Here is a 19,150-nt window from a genome sequence, read left to right on the forward strand (position 1 = left end):
CTCATTCACGTACTTTTTGTCACCAACTAATTGTTAGAAATCTGCATTTATTAGTGAAAAATGTTTGTTTTTTGACGTTTGCGGTGACGAAAAAACGTAAGTAGCGAATAATTTTCTGTGTCATTACGCGCGATGATGTGTAAAATGCGAAAAATTATTAAAGAAAGATCATTTATTTGCATAAAAATAAATAATAAAAAGGTCGAAAGGCACACATTTGTTACTTTAGCCACTACAATAGGTTAAAATTAAGAAAGGATTAACACAAATTCAGCTTAAAATTAAGTTTTAAAAGTTAAATTTTTAAATTTATTCTTCTTCTTTTTCGCTTTGCTCTCCTTCTTCTTCCTCAGAGTCGGGAACGCCCCATCCTTCGTCTTCGGCAGGCTCTTCGGGCTCAGCTTCTTCGACAACTTCTTCAACTGGCGGAGGAGGAGTAGGTTCCTTTGGCTTGGGATAGACACCTAAAGAGAAAATCAAAAAAAAAATAATTAAATTTCAGGTAAAAAAAAAATTTTTTTGACAGTTCATAATTTGACAGGTGTCAAAATTTTTTTTTTTATTTAATTTTTAGCAAATTTTTTGTTATTTTTTCATTATAAAATTTTTTTTTTAAATTTTATTTTATTTAAATTGTCAAAAATTTCAAAAGTTTCAAAATTACTGAATTTTTCTTAAATTTTGACACCTGTCAAAAATGATATTTGTTTTTATAAAATTCATGTGTCAAATTTTTTTTTATTTTTATTAAAAAAATATTTTTTTTAATTTAAATTTTTTAAAAATTAATTGTATCGAAAAATTATCAAAAATTTCGAAATTTGCAAAAATTTTAAATTTTTACTTAAAATTTTGACAGCTGTCAAAAATGACATTTTGAAATTTTTTGATAAAATTTTTTAACTTTAGAGAAATTTAGGGTTATAAAAAATGTATTTTTTTGATAAAAATAAAAAAAATATTTAAAAAGTTTTCATTTTCTGACAGTAACAATTTTGACAGTTTTTACGATTTTCAGCTAAAAAGTAAATTTTTTTATTTTTTTAAAAATATTTTTTGTTCAACATTCGTAATTTAAAAATTTTTTAAATATATTTTTTTAAATTTTAATATTTTTAATCATTAAAAATGTATAAAAATTTAAACTTTACCAAAAAATTTTGAACCCTGTCAGTCAATTTTTGGATATAAATCCATTTTAAAGAATTCTTAAGTTTTAGATTAAGTTTTTGTAAAAAAAAATTGTTATAAATAAATAGTTAAACATTAAGTTTTTAGAGAAAAATTTAAAGAGTTGTCATTTTTGACAGAAACAAATTTTTGACAGCTCTTAATTTTTTTTAAGTTGAATTTTAGAATATTTTTTGTTCAAAATTAAAATTTTTAATATTTTCATTAAAATTTTAATTTTTTTAAAAATTTAAAATGTTTAAAAATTGAAATTTGAACAAAAATTTTGACATCTGTCACATATTTAACAGCAAAAATTTTTAATTTCAGAAACTTACGTGGATGAACTTCGTTCTCAATGATAACATCATCATATTTCGGTTTCCTCTTCTCCTCATATTTCGGCTCGTAATGCACTTCATGCCACATTTCAACACGTTTCACGCTATTTTCAACCACGAGCAAATATCTTCCAGAATCAATCATCTTCGGATTATTAACAACCAACATCACTGTTCCATCTTCCATGAAATAAGGCTCATATTTGTCGCAATGATCCACAAACAGCCCATCACGTTGCCAACGACATCTGGGACGAGGATTTGCACGAATTTTGCATTCTATCACGATATCGTTCGTCTTGGGGCGATAATAATCATGCAGCGGGATAACAAATGTTGGAGGAACATTTTCAGGCGTTCCTTCTTCCAATTCGAAGATTTCAACTTTACATTCGCCCTCGATGGGTCCACGTTTTGTCTTGATCGCGCATTTGTAGATGCCCGAATCATCAACGACGGCTTGCTTAATGACGAGCGTCGCAACAGCGGAATCCTTGTTAACGGTTGTCTTCATGCGAGAACTGTCCATTTCAAGAGGTTCGCCATTTTTGAACCATTGAGCGTCGAATCGGTTATTTTCAGAGACGCAACACGAAAGATGGATCGTCGAACCTTTCGCCAAGCATTGATTACGGAGTCGGGTGATGAATTCAACGGGATCTGGCTTCAAGATACGAGGTTTTCGTTGCTGCTTTTCATCTTTAGCACGTTCATCGATGATTTCTTGTGTTGGAGGCTCCAAAGCGGCAATTTCAGGACGTGCTTTGTGCTCAATTTGACGCGGAGGCTCTTCAACTGGCTTGGGTTCTTCTTCTTTTTTAGGAATTTTAACAACTTCCATGTGCTTACGTTTCTCTTTTGGATCGGCATGATTGATTCCAGGTACGTAGAGATATTCTTCTTTGTCCCAGAAACGAACTTCATGCTTAACTTGCTCGTAACCATAGGCATTCTTCACTTGGATCATGTACGTGCCTGTATCACGACGCACCGGATCGCTAATATAAAGTTTGTAAACACCGCCAGGTTCGCGCCCAATCAAATATTTGTCGCCATTTTGAATATCGCGACAATCCTTGTACCATAAAATCTCCAAAGGAGGCGTTCCGAGAATTCGGGCTTCGACAATTATCTGATTTGTGGGTATATCGTAATAATCTCGCACCCGAGCGAATTGCGGAGCAACTCCTGTTTCTTCTGTGCCCTTCGCAATCACTCGAAGTCTCGCCCAAGTACTAATTTGCCCATATCTGTTCGTCGCAATGCATTTATAGATACCCGAATCGGCAACTTTCAAGTTTTGAAGTTGAATACTACCAACAGTATCTTTCGAAGTATTCTTTACCTTTTCCCCGAATGCTAATTTTTCGTTATTTCTGTACCATGTGAGGGTCGGGCGATATCCGTCAATAGAACAAACGAATCTAGCGCTTCCTCCTTCGATTGTCATTTGATCTCTGAGCTGCACGATGAAGTTCAAGGCATATTTGGCATCTGTAAAGTCCCGATCTTTCTGTTCTGGGGGCGTAGCTGCCATCATGCGAGCTTTTTCGAGTTCTTCAGGCGTTAAATTCTCCTCTGGATTGGGTTCTGCTTCAACTCCTTCAGCCGGGAGCTTCTCCTTCAGCAGTTGGAACAGGCGTTGGGGGAGGAATTGGCGTCGGAGCAGGCGTTGGAACAGCTGGAGTCTTATCTCGAGCGACTGAAGCATGTCGCGAACGAATAACAATGTCCTCGTCATCGTATTTTTTCTTGGATTTTGGTTCGGCAGTGACAATTCCTCGCATGTAAGTATATTCCGAAATCGGTTTTACCTTCAATTGATACGTAATTTCTTGTTTTCCAGCTTTATTGCTTGCTTCGCAGACATAACGCCCACTGTCGCCGCGTTCAGGAGCATGAATACACAATTTGTAGATGCCTTCAGCTTCACGAACAATCACAAACTTGCCCGGCGGGAAATATTCTTCGTTACTGACATCCAAACAATCCTTGATGAATTTGATATTTGGGCGGGGAACAGCGCGACAATGAACTTCCAACACGAGATCGTTAGTACGAATGTCATAATACTCTTTGACAAGTCGCGTGAACGTTGGAGGGACAGTTGCTTCCATATTTTCGAAAATTGTGACGACACATTCGGATTCAATCTCGCAGGGACCATTTTCGCAAACGACTTTGTACGTTCCTGAATGTTTAGGCGTCGCTCCAATAATTTCTACCGAAGAAATTCCGAGTTTTCCTTTGTTGACGACTTGTTTGTCAAACACAAGCTTGTTTCCGTTTCTAAACCAATGGAATTTCGGGTTGTTACCTGAAACGGAGCAAACGAGTTTCACGACAGTACCTTCGGGAGCAGTTACATTCCTCAATTTTGACTCGAAAGTTAAAACATCAGCAGCGCGACAACGTTTACAAGCAGGAGCTGGTTCCATTTTCTCCCAACGACGAGGATCTTTGCGTTTTTTCGGGGCTTCTTCGCCTTCTGCGGGTTCCTCGCCCTCAGCTACGGGCGCTGGAGGAGGTGATGGTTCTTTCACGTGCTCTTCTACGACAGTTTCTGCTTCCTCAGTCTCTTCTACAGGCACATGTTTTTGCGCATGAGCGATTAACGGGACATGTTCGTAACGTTCGCGTCCCAAAAACTCAACTTTATGCTTGATTTGAGTCTCGCCAGCCTTATTTTTCGCCTTGACAGTGTAAAAACCGGCATCAAGTAACGTCGGATTATGCACACAAAGTTTATAGACCTCATCGGGTTCACGCATGAAGAAATATTTGTCACTTGCAACGACATTTTGCCCGTCGCGAACCCATGTTAAGGTCGGTTGCGGCGATCCACGTACTTGAACTTCGATAATAATGTCGCCCGTAACGATGTCGTAATGATCCATGACACGCGTGAAGGTTGGTTTGATCAGATTCGGGTTTCCAAGGTCCAAATCTTTTGCTGGGTTTTTATATACCGTCAAACGACACTTTGTTTCGATCTCGTTGTAGGGATTTTTGGCGACACATGTATAAATTCCCGCGTCTTGCATCGTGATTTTTTGAATTTCGCAGCATCCGTGCACATCGCGACTCTTGTTGATCATCGTTTGTCCCCATTGGATGGGTTTCTCGTTTTTGAACCATTTCATCGTTGGTTGCGGGCCGTCAAGGTAACATTGAAGCTTGACAGTTGATCCTTCCATGACATATTGATCCCGTAATTGCGACACGAATTTCAGATGATGTAAAGCGCCGAAATGTGTGGCTTTTGCGCCGCCTCCGCCCATTTCCTTTTGCACTTTTGGACCTTTTTCTTCCTTTTCTTCGCCTTCCTTCTTCGCAGGTTTCGGCGGATGAATGATTTCTTCCAAGCTACTGTCTTCTGGCTTCACAACGGAGCCTTTGTGGAAGATGCCAAACACCGTAGGACGAGAATTTTCGGTTTTACTCACGAAATTGACGACATGCGAGACTTCCTTCTTGCCCTCGGAGTTCCATGCGATGACGGAATACTTTCCGCTGTCCTCCGCAACAGGTCGATGGATCAGCAATTGATACACATTGTCTTTCTCTTCGTGAAAAACGATGCGATCGTCGGCAACAACGGGTTCTCCATCCTTCTTCCAAACGAATTCGGGCTGAGGAACGCCACGAATTGCAACTTCGAGGATCAACTCGTCGACTAAGATGCTATAATTTTCGTGCAAACCACGAGGGAAGGTCGGAGGCGATTTGATGCTTTGTTTTTCGAGTGGCTCGAGAATTGTAACACGACAACTTGTCTCGATTTCGCCTCTGCCGTTCTTTGCAACGCACGAATAAACGCCAGCATCTTTCTTTTGTGCTTTTGTGATGACAACTTCGCCGATGCCCATTTGACTTGTATTCTTGACACGATCACTCCATTCAACGTTTTTGCCGTCTTTGGTCCATTTGAATACCGATCCAGGTCCTTCGCAGATACATTGAAGTTTTGTACTTCCGCCTTCGGGAATTGAACGACTCGTTAAAAGGGCGCACCATTTGAGTTTTTCTTTTGACAAACGAACTGCGATCGATTCCTCGACATACGGTTGCGGAGCTTCCTTCGGTTTTTCTACCTTTTTCGGAGGAGGTTTTGGTTTTTCCTCTTCTTCTGCTTCTTCGCCGCCTTCTCCAGCTTCGCCTTCTTCGCCGCCTTCCCCGGATTTCACTGAAGGCACGGGAGTTGGCGTTCTTACTTTGATCTTCGCCAATTCTTCCGCTCGTAAAACTGCGTCAATTTCTGCTAATTCTTCAGCGACACGTTCAGCAGCTTTGCGCTTGAATTCCTGTTCTTTCGCTGCAAGTTCAGCTAATTGCTCTTCGTTGAGTAATTTTGGGGTGGCATGTCCCATTCCCGCATAATGGATAAAGGGGATTTTTTTCGTGAAAACAACTTCGTGCTCGATGGCGCATTTTCCGGATTTGTTTTCGGCAACGCAACGATAAACGCCACTGTCTTCGGGCACGGGATCATGGAACATTAGCCAATAGATTTCGTCGCCTTCCGTTTCGTCGGTGCGCGTGCGATCATTCATCTCGACTTGCTCGTCATTTTTGTACCATGTCACTTCGGGACGAGGAGATCCCGTGATTTGGGCTTCAATGATGAGACAATTGTATTTTAAATGGTAGAAGTCTGCGGAAAAAATATAAATAAAATTAGTTGAAATTAAATATTAATTAAATATCAATTTAATTTAAAAATAATTAATTAATTTTATTTAAAAAAATAATTTATATTTAATTAATTATTAATTTTTTTTATTTTATTAAATTAATTAATTATTTTTAAATTTTTAAAAATTATATTATTATCACTTTTTGTCGAAAAAAAAAAAATCATGGGAGACATTGATTAAAATTATTATTTTTTCAGAATTATTTTTTTGAGATTTTTTATTTTTTTTATATAAACTTTTTAATTTTTTAAAAACATTTATTTTATATATTTTTCAAAATTTTTTTCAAAAAAAAAACTAAAGAATTTTAATTTTTTGTATCAAATTTTGTTTAAAAAAATTTTGAAAATTAAAAAAAAAAAATAATGAGAGCAAAATATTAAATTATTATTTAAAATAATTATTTTAATAATTTTTTTTTTCATTTTTTAAGAAAATTTGAAGATTTTTTTGTATAAAATTTTGAATATGAAAAAATTTTTGAAAATATAAAAATTAATTTTTTATAATTTTTTAAGTAAAAAACGTGAAAAAAGTGAAATTTATTACAAAAATAATTTTAGTATCAAAATTTTATAAAAAAAATTTTCTTTTTTTTTGTATCAATTTTTTTTTAATTTTGAAAATTCTATCTGAAAAATATCAAATTATTTAACAAAAATATTATTTTTAAAATTATTCTTTTTATTTTTAAGCAAGTTAAATAAATAGTATTCAAAAAAAATTTTAATATCTTTCTCGTAAGTTTTTGTATCAAATTTTGTAAGAAAATGTTAAAAATATGAAATTTTAATAATTTTTGATTTAAAAATAAATAAAAATTAATTTTCAACAATTTTTTTCAGTAAATTTTCGTTCTGTTTTGAACAAGAAATTAAAAATTTTTATTGTTATTTTTTTAATTTTTTTTTTTAATTTATTTAAAAATTAGGTATTTTATTTTTTTTACTTTTTTAAAAAATAATAATTAAGCAAAATTGATAAATTTTTAAAAATCGAAAATTAAAAATTATTTTAAAAAATCAATTAGCGACAAAAAGTGAAATAATAAAATTTCTTCGCCCAAATGGCGCCATTAAATGCTGTAATCTTGACAATGACGAGCGAAGGTTTGTCGAAAATTTCAATGGCCTCATTAATTGCATTTATCATCGACTCGATCGATTGCCAAAAAAAAATAATTTTCGATGTGTTTATCACTCACGAGTCTTTCATTGTCGTTCATATCGCATCGTCGTCAATGTCAAAAAATTAAAAAAATTAAAATCTAAAATTAACTTACCTCTAATTCTGACTGCAAACGGCTTGACTTTCTTCTCCTTCTTGATGCTCAAGACGGTAACTTTGGCCGTTGTCGTCATCTTTGTCTTGCCCTGAACGATTTCCGCGGTATATTCGCCCTCGTCCTTCTTCTCGACATCACTGATGGTCAACGTGTACATTGGCGGATTGACGCTAACTGTCAGATGGGAGCTTCTCTCGATGTATTCGCCATCTTTCATCCAATTAACACGCACGCCATTGCCATCGACGATCGTTGTGAGTTTCACCGTGTCTCCAATGGGTGCTGCACGATCCGTTAAACGTGTCATGATGTAAGCGCCACGTTGCTCCTTCATCTCTTTGAGCATTTCGAACGTTTTGTGCGACTCACTGGGCTCGTTTGTCATGCTGCTGCGTTTGGAGCTCCATGGCGTCACGAGAGGCTCGTACTCGAAATCCCATTCTTCGTCGGGAATTTTGTCCCAAACGACATTCTCCAAGCCCGGAATTACTTCAGGATTCATTGGTTCGTCGTCTTCTTCTTCTTCCTCTTCGACTTCTTCTTCGACTGCGACTTCTGGTTGTTGCCACGTTGATGAATTTTCCTCGACTTTTGGTGCTTCTAGTTCGGCAGTTGGCTCTGAACTGATTTCTTCTTGCGCATTTTCCTCACTTGCAGCGATAATTTCGCTCACTTCGGCATCAGCTGCAGCGATTTCTTGTTCATTCGGTTCGGGTGTCTTCGGTTTTTCATCGGCGACGACGACATTTTCTTCGGAAGGTTGTTCACCTTCTTCTTGCTTTTCCGCCTTTTCGTCACTTTTCTCCTCGTCAGCAGCATCCTCATCGTCGTCAGAAGACTCTCCGGATCGCGGTTCAATCGAAGTTTTTTTTTAGCCTGAGAATCGTCTTTTTCCTCCGTCGCGGGAGGCTCTTCGCCCTCTTCAACGACGACAATCTCGATGTTCGTTCCCTCATTGAAGCTCGTGATGTCCTGAATCGAGGCCATGTCAAAAATCAAATTTTGATAAATGTGTCGGAAATAATTCTGAATATCCTCTTCGGCATTGCCATTCGGCACGGAAATATCCATTACGGAAGCTTTATCGATAATTGCTTTCGACGAACTTTTCAAGACATTTTCCTTCCGCCCCAATTCAAAAGGGGATTTGGCACGACGATAATCCCGATACGTTCCCGCAAGTTCATCAACCACAAGCTCCGACTCCAACGGAGTATGACTTCTCTCTCTCTGAGGCTCTGGCGGTACCGGAGACAAACTTTCCATCTCAGGAACTGGTTCAGGTACAGCAGGACTCTCTTCTCCAGTTGTAGTTAATGTCATTTTTTATCAAAATTTTCTTTTTTTTCAGGTGAAAATTCTTGCGTAACACGAACGAAACGAAAATTCGACCGACGATGCGACGAGAATGAGTAAGCGCAGTTAAAATTGGTCCGGGCACGGTGTGAATTAGAGCAAGGTTTCGACTAAAATGATAACGGGACACGATAGAAGGCCGTCTTTTATTTATACCAATCGCGAAAAATGCGTTTCGCTCGCCGATGCACGAAAAGCAGTTTATTTTTAAATTGCGTTTGCGGTAGATGGAATGCAGAAACGATAAATGTAGACATCGACGACAGCTGGTAATGTAAATATTGTGAGTAATTTCCTTTAAAGGATCTGAAAATATAAAAAAATTATTTTTTTTTTGTATAAATTTTAGCTAAACATTTTAATTTTTAAATACATTTTTTAAAAAGTTTGATGAAAAATTGACCGAAAATGAACAAAAAGGCAAAAAATTGAAGTACTTGAACATTCTGCAGACAAATTCTTGAACAACAAAGTCTCAAAACCGGTAGATATTGACAAAAATGATGTCATTGATTGATAAAAGTAGTCACAACAAACACACAGGAGCTAAAAATATTTCAATTTTATTTTTTTTTAGAGATGGAGATGTCTTGTTCTTTGTTGAAACGTTACTTGGTGAGATGTTGATTGCCTATTTTTGAAAAATTCATGCGATTTTTTTTAAATTTTTGTTATATTCAGGTCTATAGTATCCGAATTTGTCTCTAAATTTCCAATTTAATTTTAAGATACAGTTTTTGATTTAGTTTTGCTCTTGATTTAGTTTTCAAAACAAAACTATGTCAAAGGAAAAATTTTTTTTCATTTTCAATTTTTTGGCAGTTTTGAGTTATAAAATGATTAAAAATGATAAATTAGAGCCCTCTGATAAATTTTTATCCATTCGGAGCAAGATTTGACAAAAATTGCTTTGACACAGTTTTTGACACAGTTTTTTTGCTCTTGATTTAGTTTTTAAAACAAAACTATGTCAAAGGAAAAATTTTTTTTCAGTTTCAATAAAATGATTAAAAATTTTTGATAAAGTTTTGAGTTTTTTTGCTCTTGATTTAGTTTTTAAAACAAAACTATGTCAAAGGAAAAATTTTTTTTCATTTTCAATTTTTTGGCAGTTTTGAGTTATAAAATGATTAAAAATGATAAATTAGAGCCCTCTGACAAATTTTTATCCATTTGGAGCAAGATTTGACAAAAATTGCTTTGACGCAGTTTTTGACACAGTTTTTTTGCTCTTGATTTAGTTTTTAAAACAAAACTATGTCAAAGAAAAAATTTTTTTCAGTTTCAATTTTTTGGCAGTTTTGAGTTGAAAAATGATTAAAAATGATAAATTAGAGCCCCTCTGACAAATGTTTATCCATTTGGAGCACGAATTGTCAAAAATGGCTTTGACACAGTTTTTGACACAGTTTTTTTGCTCTTGATTTAGTTTTTAAAACAAAACTATGTCAAAGGAAAAATTTTTTTTCAGTTTCAATTTTTTTGCAGTTTTGAGTTGAAAAATGATAAATTAGAGCCCCTCTGACAAATGTTTATCCATTTGGAGCACGAATTGTCAAAAATGGCTTTGACACAGTTTTTGACACAGTTTTTTTGCTCTTCTGACAAATTTTTATCCATTTGGAGCAAGATTTGACAAAAATGGCTTTTGACACAGTTTTTTTGCTCTTGATTTAGTTTTTAAAACAAAACTATGTCAAAGGAAAAATTTTTTTTCAGTTTCAATTTTTTGGCAGTTTTGAGTTGAAAAATGATTAAAAATGATAAATTAGAGCCCTCTGACAAATTTTTTATCCATTTGGAGCAAGATTTGACAAAAATGCTTTGACACAGTTTTTGACACAGTTTTTTTGCTCTTGATTTAGTTTTTAACACAAAACTATGTCAAAGGAAAAATTTTTTTTCAGTTTCAATTTTTTGGCAGTTTTGAGTTGAAAAATGATTAAAAATGATAAATTAGAGCCCTCTGACAAATTTTTATCCATTTGAAGCAAGATTTGACAAAAATTGCTTTGACACAGTTTTTGACACAGTTTTTTTGCTCTTGATTTAGTTTTTAAAACAAAACTATGTCAAAGGAAAAATTTTTTTTCAGTTTCAATTTTTTGGCAGTTTTGAGTTGAAAAATGATTAAAAATGATAAATTAGAGCCCTCTGACAAATTTTTATCCATTTGAAGCAAGATTTGACAAAAATTGCTTTGACACAGTTTTTGACACAGTTTTTTTGCTCTTGATTTAGTTTTTAAAACAAAACTATGTCAAAGGAAAAATTTTTTTTCAGTTTCAATTTTTTGGCAGTTTTGAGTTGAAAAATGATTAAAAATGATAAATTAGAGCCCTCTGACAAATTTTTATCCATTTGAAGCAAGATTTGACAAAAATTGCTTTGACACAGTTTTTGACACAGTTTTTTTGCTCTTGATTTAGTTTTTAAAACAAAACTATGTCAAAGGAAAAATTTTTTTTCAGTTTCAATTTTTTGGCAGTTTTGAGTTGATTAAAAATGATAAATTAGAGCCCTCTGACAAATTTTTATCCATTTGAAGCAAGGTTTGACAAAAATTGCTTTGACACAGTTTTTGACACAGTTTTTGACATAGTTTTTGCTCTTGATTTAGTTTTCAAAACAAAACTGTGTCAAAGGAAAAATTTTTTTTCAGTTTCAATTTTTTGGCAGTTTTGAGTTGCAAAATGATTAAAAATGATAAATTAGAGCCCTCTGACAAATTTTTATCCATTTGGAGCAAGATTTGACAAAAATGACTTTGACACAGTTTTTGACACAGTTTTTTCCTCTTGATTTAGTTTTCAAAACAAAACTATGTCAAAGGAAAAATTTTTTTTCAGTTTCAATTTTTTGGCAGTTTTGAGTTGAAAAATGATTAAAAATGATAAATTAGAGCCCTCTGACAAATTTTTATCCATTTGAAGCAAGATTTGACAAAAATTGCTTTGACACAGTTTTTGACACAGTTTTTTGCTCTTGATTTAGTTTTTAAAACAAAACTATGTCAAAGGAAAAATTTTTTTTCAGTTTCAATTTTTTGGCAGTTTTGAGTTGAAAAATGATTAAAAATGATAAATTAGAGCCCTCTGACAAATTTTTATCCATTTGAAGCAAGATTTGACAAAAATTGCTTTGACACAGTTTTTGACACAGTTTTTTTGCTCTTGATTTAGTTTTTAAAACAAAACTATGTCAAAGGAAAAATTTTTTTTCAGTTTCAATTTTTTTGCAGTTTTGAGTTGAAAAATGATTAAAAATGATAAATTAGAGCCCTCTGACAAATTTTTATCCATTTGGAGCACGAATTGTCAAAAATGGCTTTGACACAGTTTTTTTGCTCTTGATTTAGTTTTTAAAACAAAACTATGTCAAAGGAAAAATTTTTTTTCAGTTTCAATTTTTTGGCAGTTTTGAGTTGAAAAATGATTAAAAATGATAAATTAGAGCCCTCTGACAAATTTTTATCCATTTGAAGCAAGATTTGACAAAAATTGCCTTGACACAGTTTTTGACACAGTTTTTTTTCCTCTTGATTTAGTTTTTAAAACAAAACTATGTCAAAGGAAAAATTTTTTTTCAGTTTCAATTTTTTGGCAGTTTTGAGTTGAAAAATGATTAAAAATGATAAATTAGAGCCCTCTGACAAATTTTTATCCATTTGAAGCAAGATTTGACAAAAATTGCTTTGACACAGTTTTTGACACAGTTTTTTTGCTCTTGATTTAGTTTTTAAAACAAAACTATGTCAAAGGAAAATTTTTTTTTCAGTTTCAATTTTTTGGCAGTTTTGAGTTGAAAAATGATTAAAAATGATAAATTAGAGCCCTCTGACAAATTTTTATCCATTTGAAGCAAGATTTGACAAAAATTGCTTTGACACAGTTTTTGACACAGTTTTTTTGCTCTTGATTTAGTTTTTAAAACAAAACTATGTCAAAGGAAAAATTTTTTTTCAGTTTCAATTTTTTGGCAGTTTTGAGTTGAAAAATGATTAAAAATGATAAATTAGAGCCCTCTGACAAATTTTTATCCATTTGAAGCAAGATTTGACAAAAATTGCTTTGACACAGTTTTTTTGCTCTTGATTTAGTTTTTAAAACAAAACTATGTCAAAGGAAAAATTTTTTTTCAGTTTCAATTTTTTGGCAGTTTTGAGTTGAGAAATGATTAAAAATGATAAATTAGAGCCCTCTGACAAATTTTTATCCATTTGAAGCAAGATTTGACAAAAATTGCTTTGACACAGTTTTTTTGCTCTTGATTTAGTTTTTAAAACAAAACTATGTTGAAAAATTTTTTTTCAGTTTCAGTTGAAAAATGATTAAAAATGATAAATTAGAGCCCCTCTGACAAATGTTTATCCATTTGATTTCAAAAATTGAGTTTTTTCCTCTTGATTTTTTTTAAAATTTTTATTGTATTCAGTTTTGACACAGTTTTTTTGCTTTGAGTTGAAAAATGATTAAAAATGATAAATTAGAGCCCTCTGACAAATTTTTATCCATTTGAAGCAAGATTTGACAAAAATTGCTTTGACACAGTTTTTGACACAGTTTTTTTTGCTCTTGATTTAGTTTTTAAAACAAAACTATGTCAAAGGAAAAATTTTTTTTCAGTTTCAATTTTTTGGCAGTTTTGAGTTGAAAAATGATTAAAAATGATAAATTAGAGCCCTCTGACAAATTTTTATCCATTTGTTTTTAAAACAAAACTAGCAAAGATTTGACAAAAATTGCTTTGACACAGTTTTTGACACAGTTTTTTTGCTCTTGATTTAGTTTTTAAAACAAAACTATGTCAAAGGAAAAATTTTTTTTCAGTTTCAATTTTTTGGCAGTTTTGAGTTGAAAAATGATTAAAAATGATAAATTAGAGTTCTCTGACAAATTTTTATCCATTTGGAGCAAGAATTGACAAAAATTTCTTTGACACAGTTTTTGACACAGTTTTTTTGCTCTTGATTTAGTTTTTAAAACAAAACTATGTCAAAGGAAAAATTTTTTTTCAGTTTCAATTTTTTGGCAGTTTTGAGTTGAAAAATGATTAAAAATGATAAATTAGAGCCCTCTGACAAATTTTTATCCATTTGGAGCACGAATTGTCAAAAATGGCTTTGACACAGTTATTTTGCTCTTGATTTAGTTTTTAAAACAAAACTATTTTTCAAAACAAAATCCATTTGAGCAAGATTTGACAAAAATTGCTTTGACACAGTTTTTGACACAGTTTTTTTGCTCTTGATTTAGTTTTTAAAACAAAACTATGTCAAAGGAAAAATTTTTTTTCAGTTTCAATTTTTTGGCAGTTTTGAGTTGAAAAATGATTAAAAATGATAAATTAGAGCCCTCTGACAAATTTTTATCCATTTGAAGCAAGATTTGACAAAAATTGCTTTGACACAGTTTTTGACACAGTTTTTTTGCTCTTGATTTAGTTTTTAAAACAAAACTATGTCAAAGGAAAAATTTTTTTTCAGTTTCAATTTTTTGGCAGTTTTGAGTTGAAAAATGATTAAAAATGATAAATTAGAGCCCTCTGACAAATTTTTATCCATTTGAAGCAAGATTTGACAAAAATTGCTTTGACACAGTTTTTGACACAGTTTTTTTGCTCTTGATTTAGTTTTTAAAACAAAACTATGTCAAAGGAAAAATTTTTTTTCAGTTTCAATTTTTTGGCAGTTTTGAGTTGAAAAATGATTAAAAATGATAAATTAGAGCCCTCTGACAAATTTTTATCCATTTGAAGCAAGATTTGACAAAAATTGCTTTGACACAGTTTTTGACACAGTTTTTTTGCTCTTGATTTAGTTTTTAAAACAAAACTATGTCAAAGGAAAATTTTTTTTTCAGTTTCAATTTTTTGGCAGTTTTGAGTTGAAAAATGATTAAAAATGATAAATTAGAGCCCTCTGTTTTCAAAACAAAATTTGGCAGTTTTGAGTTGCAAAATGATTAAAAATGATAAATTAGAGCCCTCTGACAAATTTTTATCCATTTGAAGCAAGATTTGACAAAAATTGCTTTGACACAGTTTTTGACACAGTTTTTTTGCTCTTGATTTAGTTTTTAAAACAAAACTATGTCAAAGGAAAAATTTTTTTTCAGTTTCAATTTTTTGGCAGTTTTGAGTTGAAAAATGATTAAAAATGATAAATTAGAGCCCTCTGACAAATTTTTATCCATTTGAAGCAAGATTTGACAAAAATTGCTTTGACACAGTTTTTGACACAGTTTTTTTGCTCTTGATTTAGTTTTTAAAACAAAACTATGTCAAAGGAAAATTTTTTTTTCAGTTTCAATTTTTTGGCAGTTTTGAGTTGAAAAATGATTAAAAATGATAAATTAGAGCCCTCTGACAAATTTTTATCCATTTGAAGCAAGATTTGACAAAAATTGCTTTGACACAGTTTTTGACACAGTTTTTTTGCTCTTGATTTAGTTTTTAAAACAAAACTATGTCAAAGGAAAAATTTTTTTCAGTTTCAATTTTTTGGCAGTTTTGAGTTATAAAATGATAAATTAGAGCCCTCTGACAAATTTTTATCCATTTGGAGCAAGATTTGACAAAAAAAAGCTTTGAAAAAAATTTTTTCAGTTTCAATTTTTTGGCAGTTTTGAGTTATAAAATGATTAAAAATGATAAATTAGAGCCCTTTGACAAATTTTTATCCGTTTGGTGCAAGATTTGACAAAAATGGCTTTGACACAGTTTTTGACATAGTTTTTGACACATTTTTTTTGCTCTTGATTTAGTTTTTAAAACAAAACTATGTCAAAGGAAAAATTTTTTTTCAGTTTCAATTTTTTGGCAGTTTTGAGTTGCAAAATGATTAAAAATGATAAATTAGAGCCTTTTGACAAATTTTTATGCATTTGGAGTAAGATTTGACAAAAAATGCTTTGACACAGTTTTTGACACAGTTTTTTCCTCTTGATTTAGTTTTCAAAACAAAACTGTGTCAAAGGAAAAATTTTTTTTCAGTTTCAATTTTTTGGCAGTTTTGAGTTGCAAAATGATTAAAAATGATAAATTAGAGCCCTCTGACAAATTTTTATCCATTTGGAGCAAGATTTGACAAAAATGACTTTGACACAGTTTTTGACACAGTTTTTTCCTCTTGATTTAGTTTTCAAAACAAAACTGTGTCAAAGGAAAAATTTTTTTTCAGTTTCAATTTTTTGGCAGTTTTGAGTTATAAAATGATTAAAAATGATAAATTAGAGCCCTCTGACAAATTTTTATCCATTTGGAGCAAGATTTGACAAAAATGACTTTGACACAGTTTTTGACACAGTTTTTTTTGCTCTTGATTTAGTTTTCAAAACAAAACTGTGTCAAAGGAAAAAATTTTTTTCAGTTTCAATTTTTTGGCAGTTTTGAGTTATAAAATGATTAAAAATGATAAATTAGAGCCCTCTGACAAATTTTTATCCATTTGGAGCAAGATTTGACAAAAAATGACCTTTTTTGAGGCCCATTAATGAAAATTTTATCATGTAAGCATCCAAATTTCGTTTATTTTCATCGTAAATAATTTTAACGAAAAAATTTTTTTTCATGATTTTTTTTTTAGAAATGTTTCGACATCATCACAACAAAAACGATAAAATACGCAACAAATGCTGTGCGATCAACGAGCGTTCCAACTAAAGGCCAATAAAGCTCATTTTCCTCAGAGCTTAACAAATTTTTGTCACTTTTGCCATCTTCTAATTCCTGTTCCGACGTTTTTCGTGAGCGAGGAGATGAAATTCCGAGGATTTTAGCATAAAAACTGTCAATTACGCATTTGAAGCATTTTGGTACATTTCCGTTCTTCTTGCGGGAAACTTTGAGGACAACAGCTCCAATCACAAGGGCGATGCAAATGAGGTATAAAGTGCAATAATGATGTTGAACTAAAAAAAATTAAAATTTTATAATTTTTTTTTTATTTTTTCTTAGGAAATTCTTACCAATTAAGGGGATGTTCGTTGTAGAAATTGGCAGCATGAACGAAAAATAGATCATCAAAAGTACTAAAATGACAGCATTGATGGAGTTGACTAAAATTTTCTCTCCCGCAGTTGATGGGAACAAGAAACTAACAAGAGTTGTGACAATTACGAAGGTGATGGGAACGAAAGCGATATTTTTCTGCATCATCGAGTGACGTTTCGCGGTAATATTGTACTGAAGATCAGCATATGGCTCGGGACAACAAGGATAAAATGTCTCATGTCGGATACTTTTGACTTCGACAATCTCCCAAACAGGGTTCGTCATGAGTTTTTCGATCTAAAAAAGCAAATTTTACTTAAAAAATCAAAAATTCATTCAAAATTTTCCTTACTTTAGCTTCACTTTCAATCTGAATGTTCAAAACTTTCGCCGAATAAGTCCACGATCCAATTTTAACGTAGCATTTTTGCGTATCAAAAGGCCAATTTGTGAAATCCAAGTCACAAAACACCAAAAATTTCGTCGGAGGCACCCACAAAACTTTTCCTGCTGGATAAACAATGGTATTCGTTGGCCCAAAAACATCCAAACTTTGTCCCATCGCCGAATTATAAAGAGTGATGTCGGGTTTCCATACTTCGTGAGCAGCTAAATGGATGTGATCGAGACCCCCATAAGCATCAGGACTCCATTTGAGCTTGTCATCGGTCCAAGTGAACAGGATACGCCCAAACATCGTGACGAGAGACTTCTTTTCGTTCACGTCGATTTGATAAATGGTCAAAGTTGCATTCAAATCGGTGACATTTTGCAAATTTGCGGGACGAGAAAAACGATCGTAGTCCGAAATCAAATCTTTTCGCAGGAGATCTTGGTAAGTGTTGTTCCAAAGTTGATGATGATCTAAGAGTGTGTGCGAAAAAAGGCAATAAATTTAATTATTTTTAAGTAGAAGTGATGCGATGACAATGGATGCTTAACATAATGGTGACATAATTTCTCTTTTGTTGAGCAATTTATGAAATATTTTGAGGAAGTATTATAAATTTACTTTTTAGTAGAAAAATTTAATTTTAATCATTTTTAATTTTTTAAAGAAATTTTAAGATTCACAAATTTTTTTTTAATAAAAATTCAATTTTCAACTGATTTTTCAGTTTAACTATCTTTAATTTTTTTTTTTTAATTTAATAAAATTTTTTTTTTAAATTTAATAATTTTTTTCTTTATTTAAAAATCGAGGAGATTTGAATGGAAATCATCTTCAGAATGCTTATTGTATTTTTTTTACATTTCCATCAAAATATAAAATTTTGAGAGTACAAAAAAAAATTAATAAAATTTGAATTTTAATATTTTTTTTTTATTAAAAAAAACAATTATTTATTTAATCAATTTTATTAATATTTCATCATTATTTTCAATCATTTATTATTTTTCTTTTCAAAAATTTTAAATTGAAGTTTAAAATTTCTCTAAAAATTTTAAAATTTTTAATCTTGTTTCATTTAAATAAATAATAAAATTTAATAATTTTTTCCACAAAATTTAAATTAAAATTAAAAAAAAATTATAAAAAAATTAAAAATTTATAAAAATTTATAAAATTTAGAATTAAAATAAAATAATTGATTTTTTCTATCAATCTCAATTTCTAATTTCTATCTATCTATCAATATTGAAGTATTTTTTTTTATTTTTAATTATTTTTACTTTTAATTTTTTTTTTACAAAAATTACTGAAATTTTTTTGTACAATTTCGTTAGTTTTTTATCATAAATTTTTATTTTATTTTTTTCAAAATTAAATAAAAAACTTACGCTCATGATCATGCTCATGTGAGGCAATTCCCGTCACAAATATTAAAATTCCAAAAAGCAACAGCATTCTCCTTTATTTTCCTAATTCTCACTTTATTTTTTTAATTCAATTTTAGCACAACCGCTCAAATTGAGGATCAAACGACGACTGATTAAAAACTCCTCCGCTCAAGAGATTTATCAAAGCCACACACAATGGAAGCAATTGAGAATTATGTACAATGATAATAATTTAGGCGGCATGAAATTCACACTTTTTGTCTCGTTCATCACTCGAAAAGAGCAAAATTTCAAAAAACTCTCACAAAATTCGCAACAGACCAATTATCTCACACAAAGAATCACTTACGGACACCTTTGGAGGAACATTTAGTTAATGAAGTAAGCGCAAAATTTAGATTTAGAATAATTTTGTGTCTAAAAATAGCTTTGAAGTCAGTTTTAAAATAGAAAATTGGATTATTTTGATGACGAAGCATAAAATTTAAAATTACTTCAATCAAAATTCCTTCTTCCGTGTACAAAAA

General features: G+C 31.7%; 2 protein-coding genes across 2 annotated transcripts; both read right to left on the reverse strand.

Annotated features, from left to right (window-relative positions):
• Nucleotides 1-172: 172 nt before the first annotated feature.
• On the reverse strand, nt 173-8,098 carry LOC134830885 (muscle M-line assembly protein unc-89-like). Its single transcript, XM_063844496.1, is given in 4 exon segments — nt 173-464; nt 1,509-3,204; nt 3,206-6,165; nt 7,491-8,098. Coding segments are annotated over 4 exon segments (5,316 nt in total). The 5' UTR covers nt 7,996-8,098; the 3' UTR covers nt 173-309.
• An 8,260-nt stretch (nt 8,099-16,358) lies between these two features.
• LOC134830888 (acetylcholine receptor subunit alpha-like 1) lies at nt 16,359-18,762 on the reverse strand. The gene is made up of 4 exons (XM_063844498.1): nt 18,624-18,762; nt 17,194-17,705; nt 16,817-17,138; nt 16,359-16,759 (listed from the first exon to the last, which is right to left on the reverse strand). Exons 1-4 carry the CDS (start codon nt 18,688-18,690, stop codon nt 16,431-16,433), a joined length of 1,230 nt encoding a protein of 409 aa, XP_063700568.1. The 5' UTR covers nt 18,691-18,762; the 3' UTR covers nt 16,359-16,430.
• Nucleotides 18,763-19,150: the final 388 nt, after the last annotated feature.

This window comes from Culicoides brevitarsis, chromosome 2, assembly GCF_036172545.1.
Source record: "Culicoides brevitarsis isolate CSIRO-B50_1 chromosome 2, AGI_CSIRO_Cbre_v1, whole genome shotgun sequence".
NCBI lineage: Eukaryota > Metazoa > Arthropoda > Insecta > Diptera > Ceratopogonidae > Culicoides > Culicoides brevitarsis.

Bases quoted from the DNA above. Each gene is read 5' to 3' on its own strand.
- LOC134830888 (XM_063844498.1), bottom strand. From the start codon at position 18,690: ATGCTGTTGCTTTTTGGAATTTTAATATTTGTGACGGGAATTGCCTCA. The intron at 17,706-18,623 runs GTAAGTTTTTTA...ACACACTCTTAG, and splicing joins ACATGAGCATGATCATGAGC to ATCATCATCAACTTTGGAAC. The intron at 16,760-16,816 runs GTAAGAATTTCC...AATTTTTTTTAG, and splicing joins AACGAACATCCCCTTAATTG to TTCAACATCATTATTGCACT.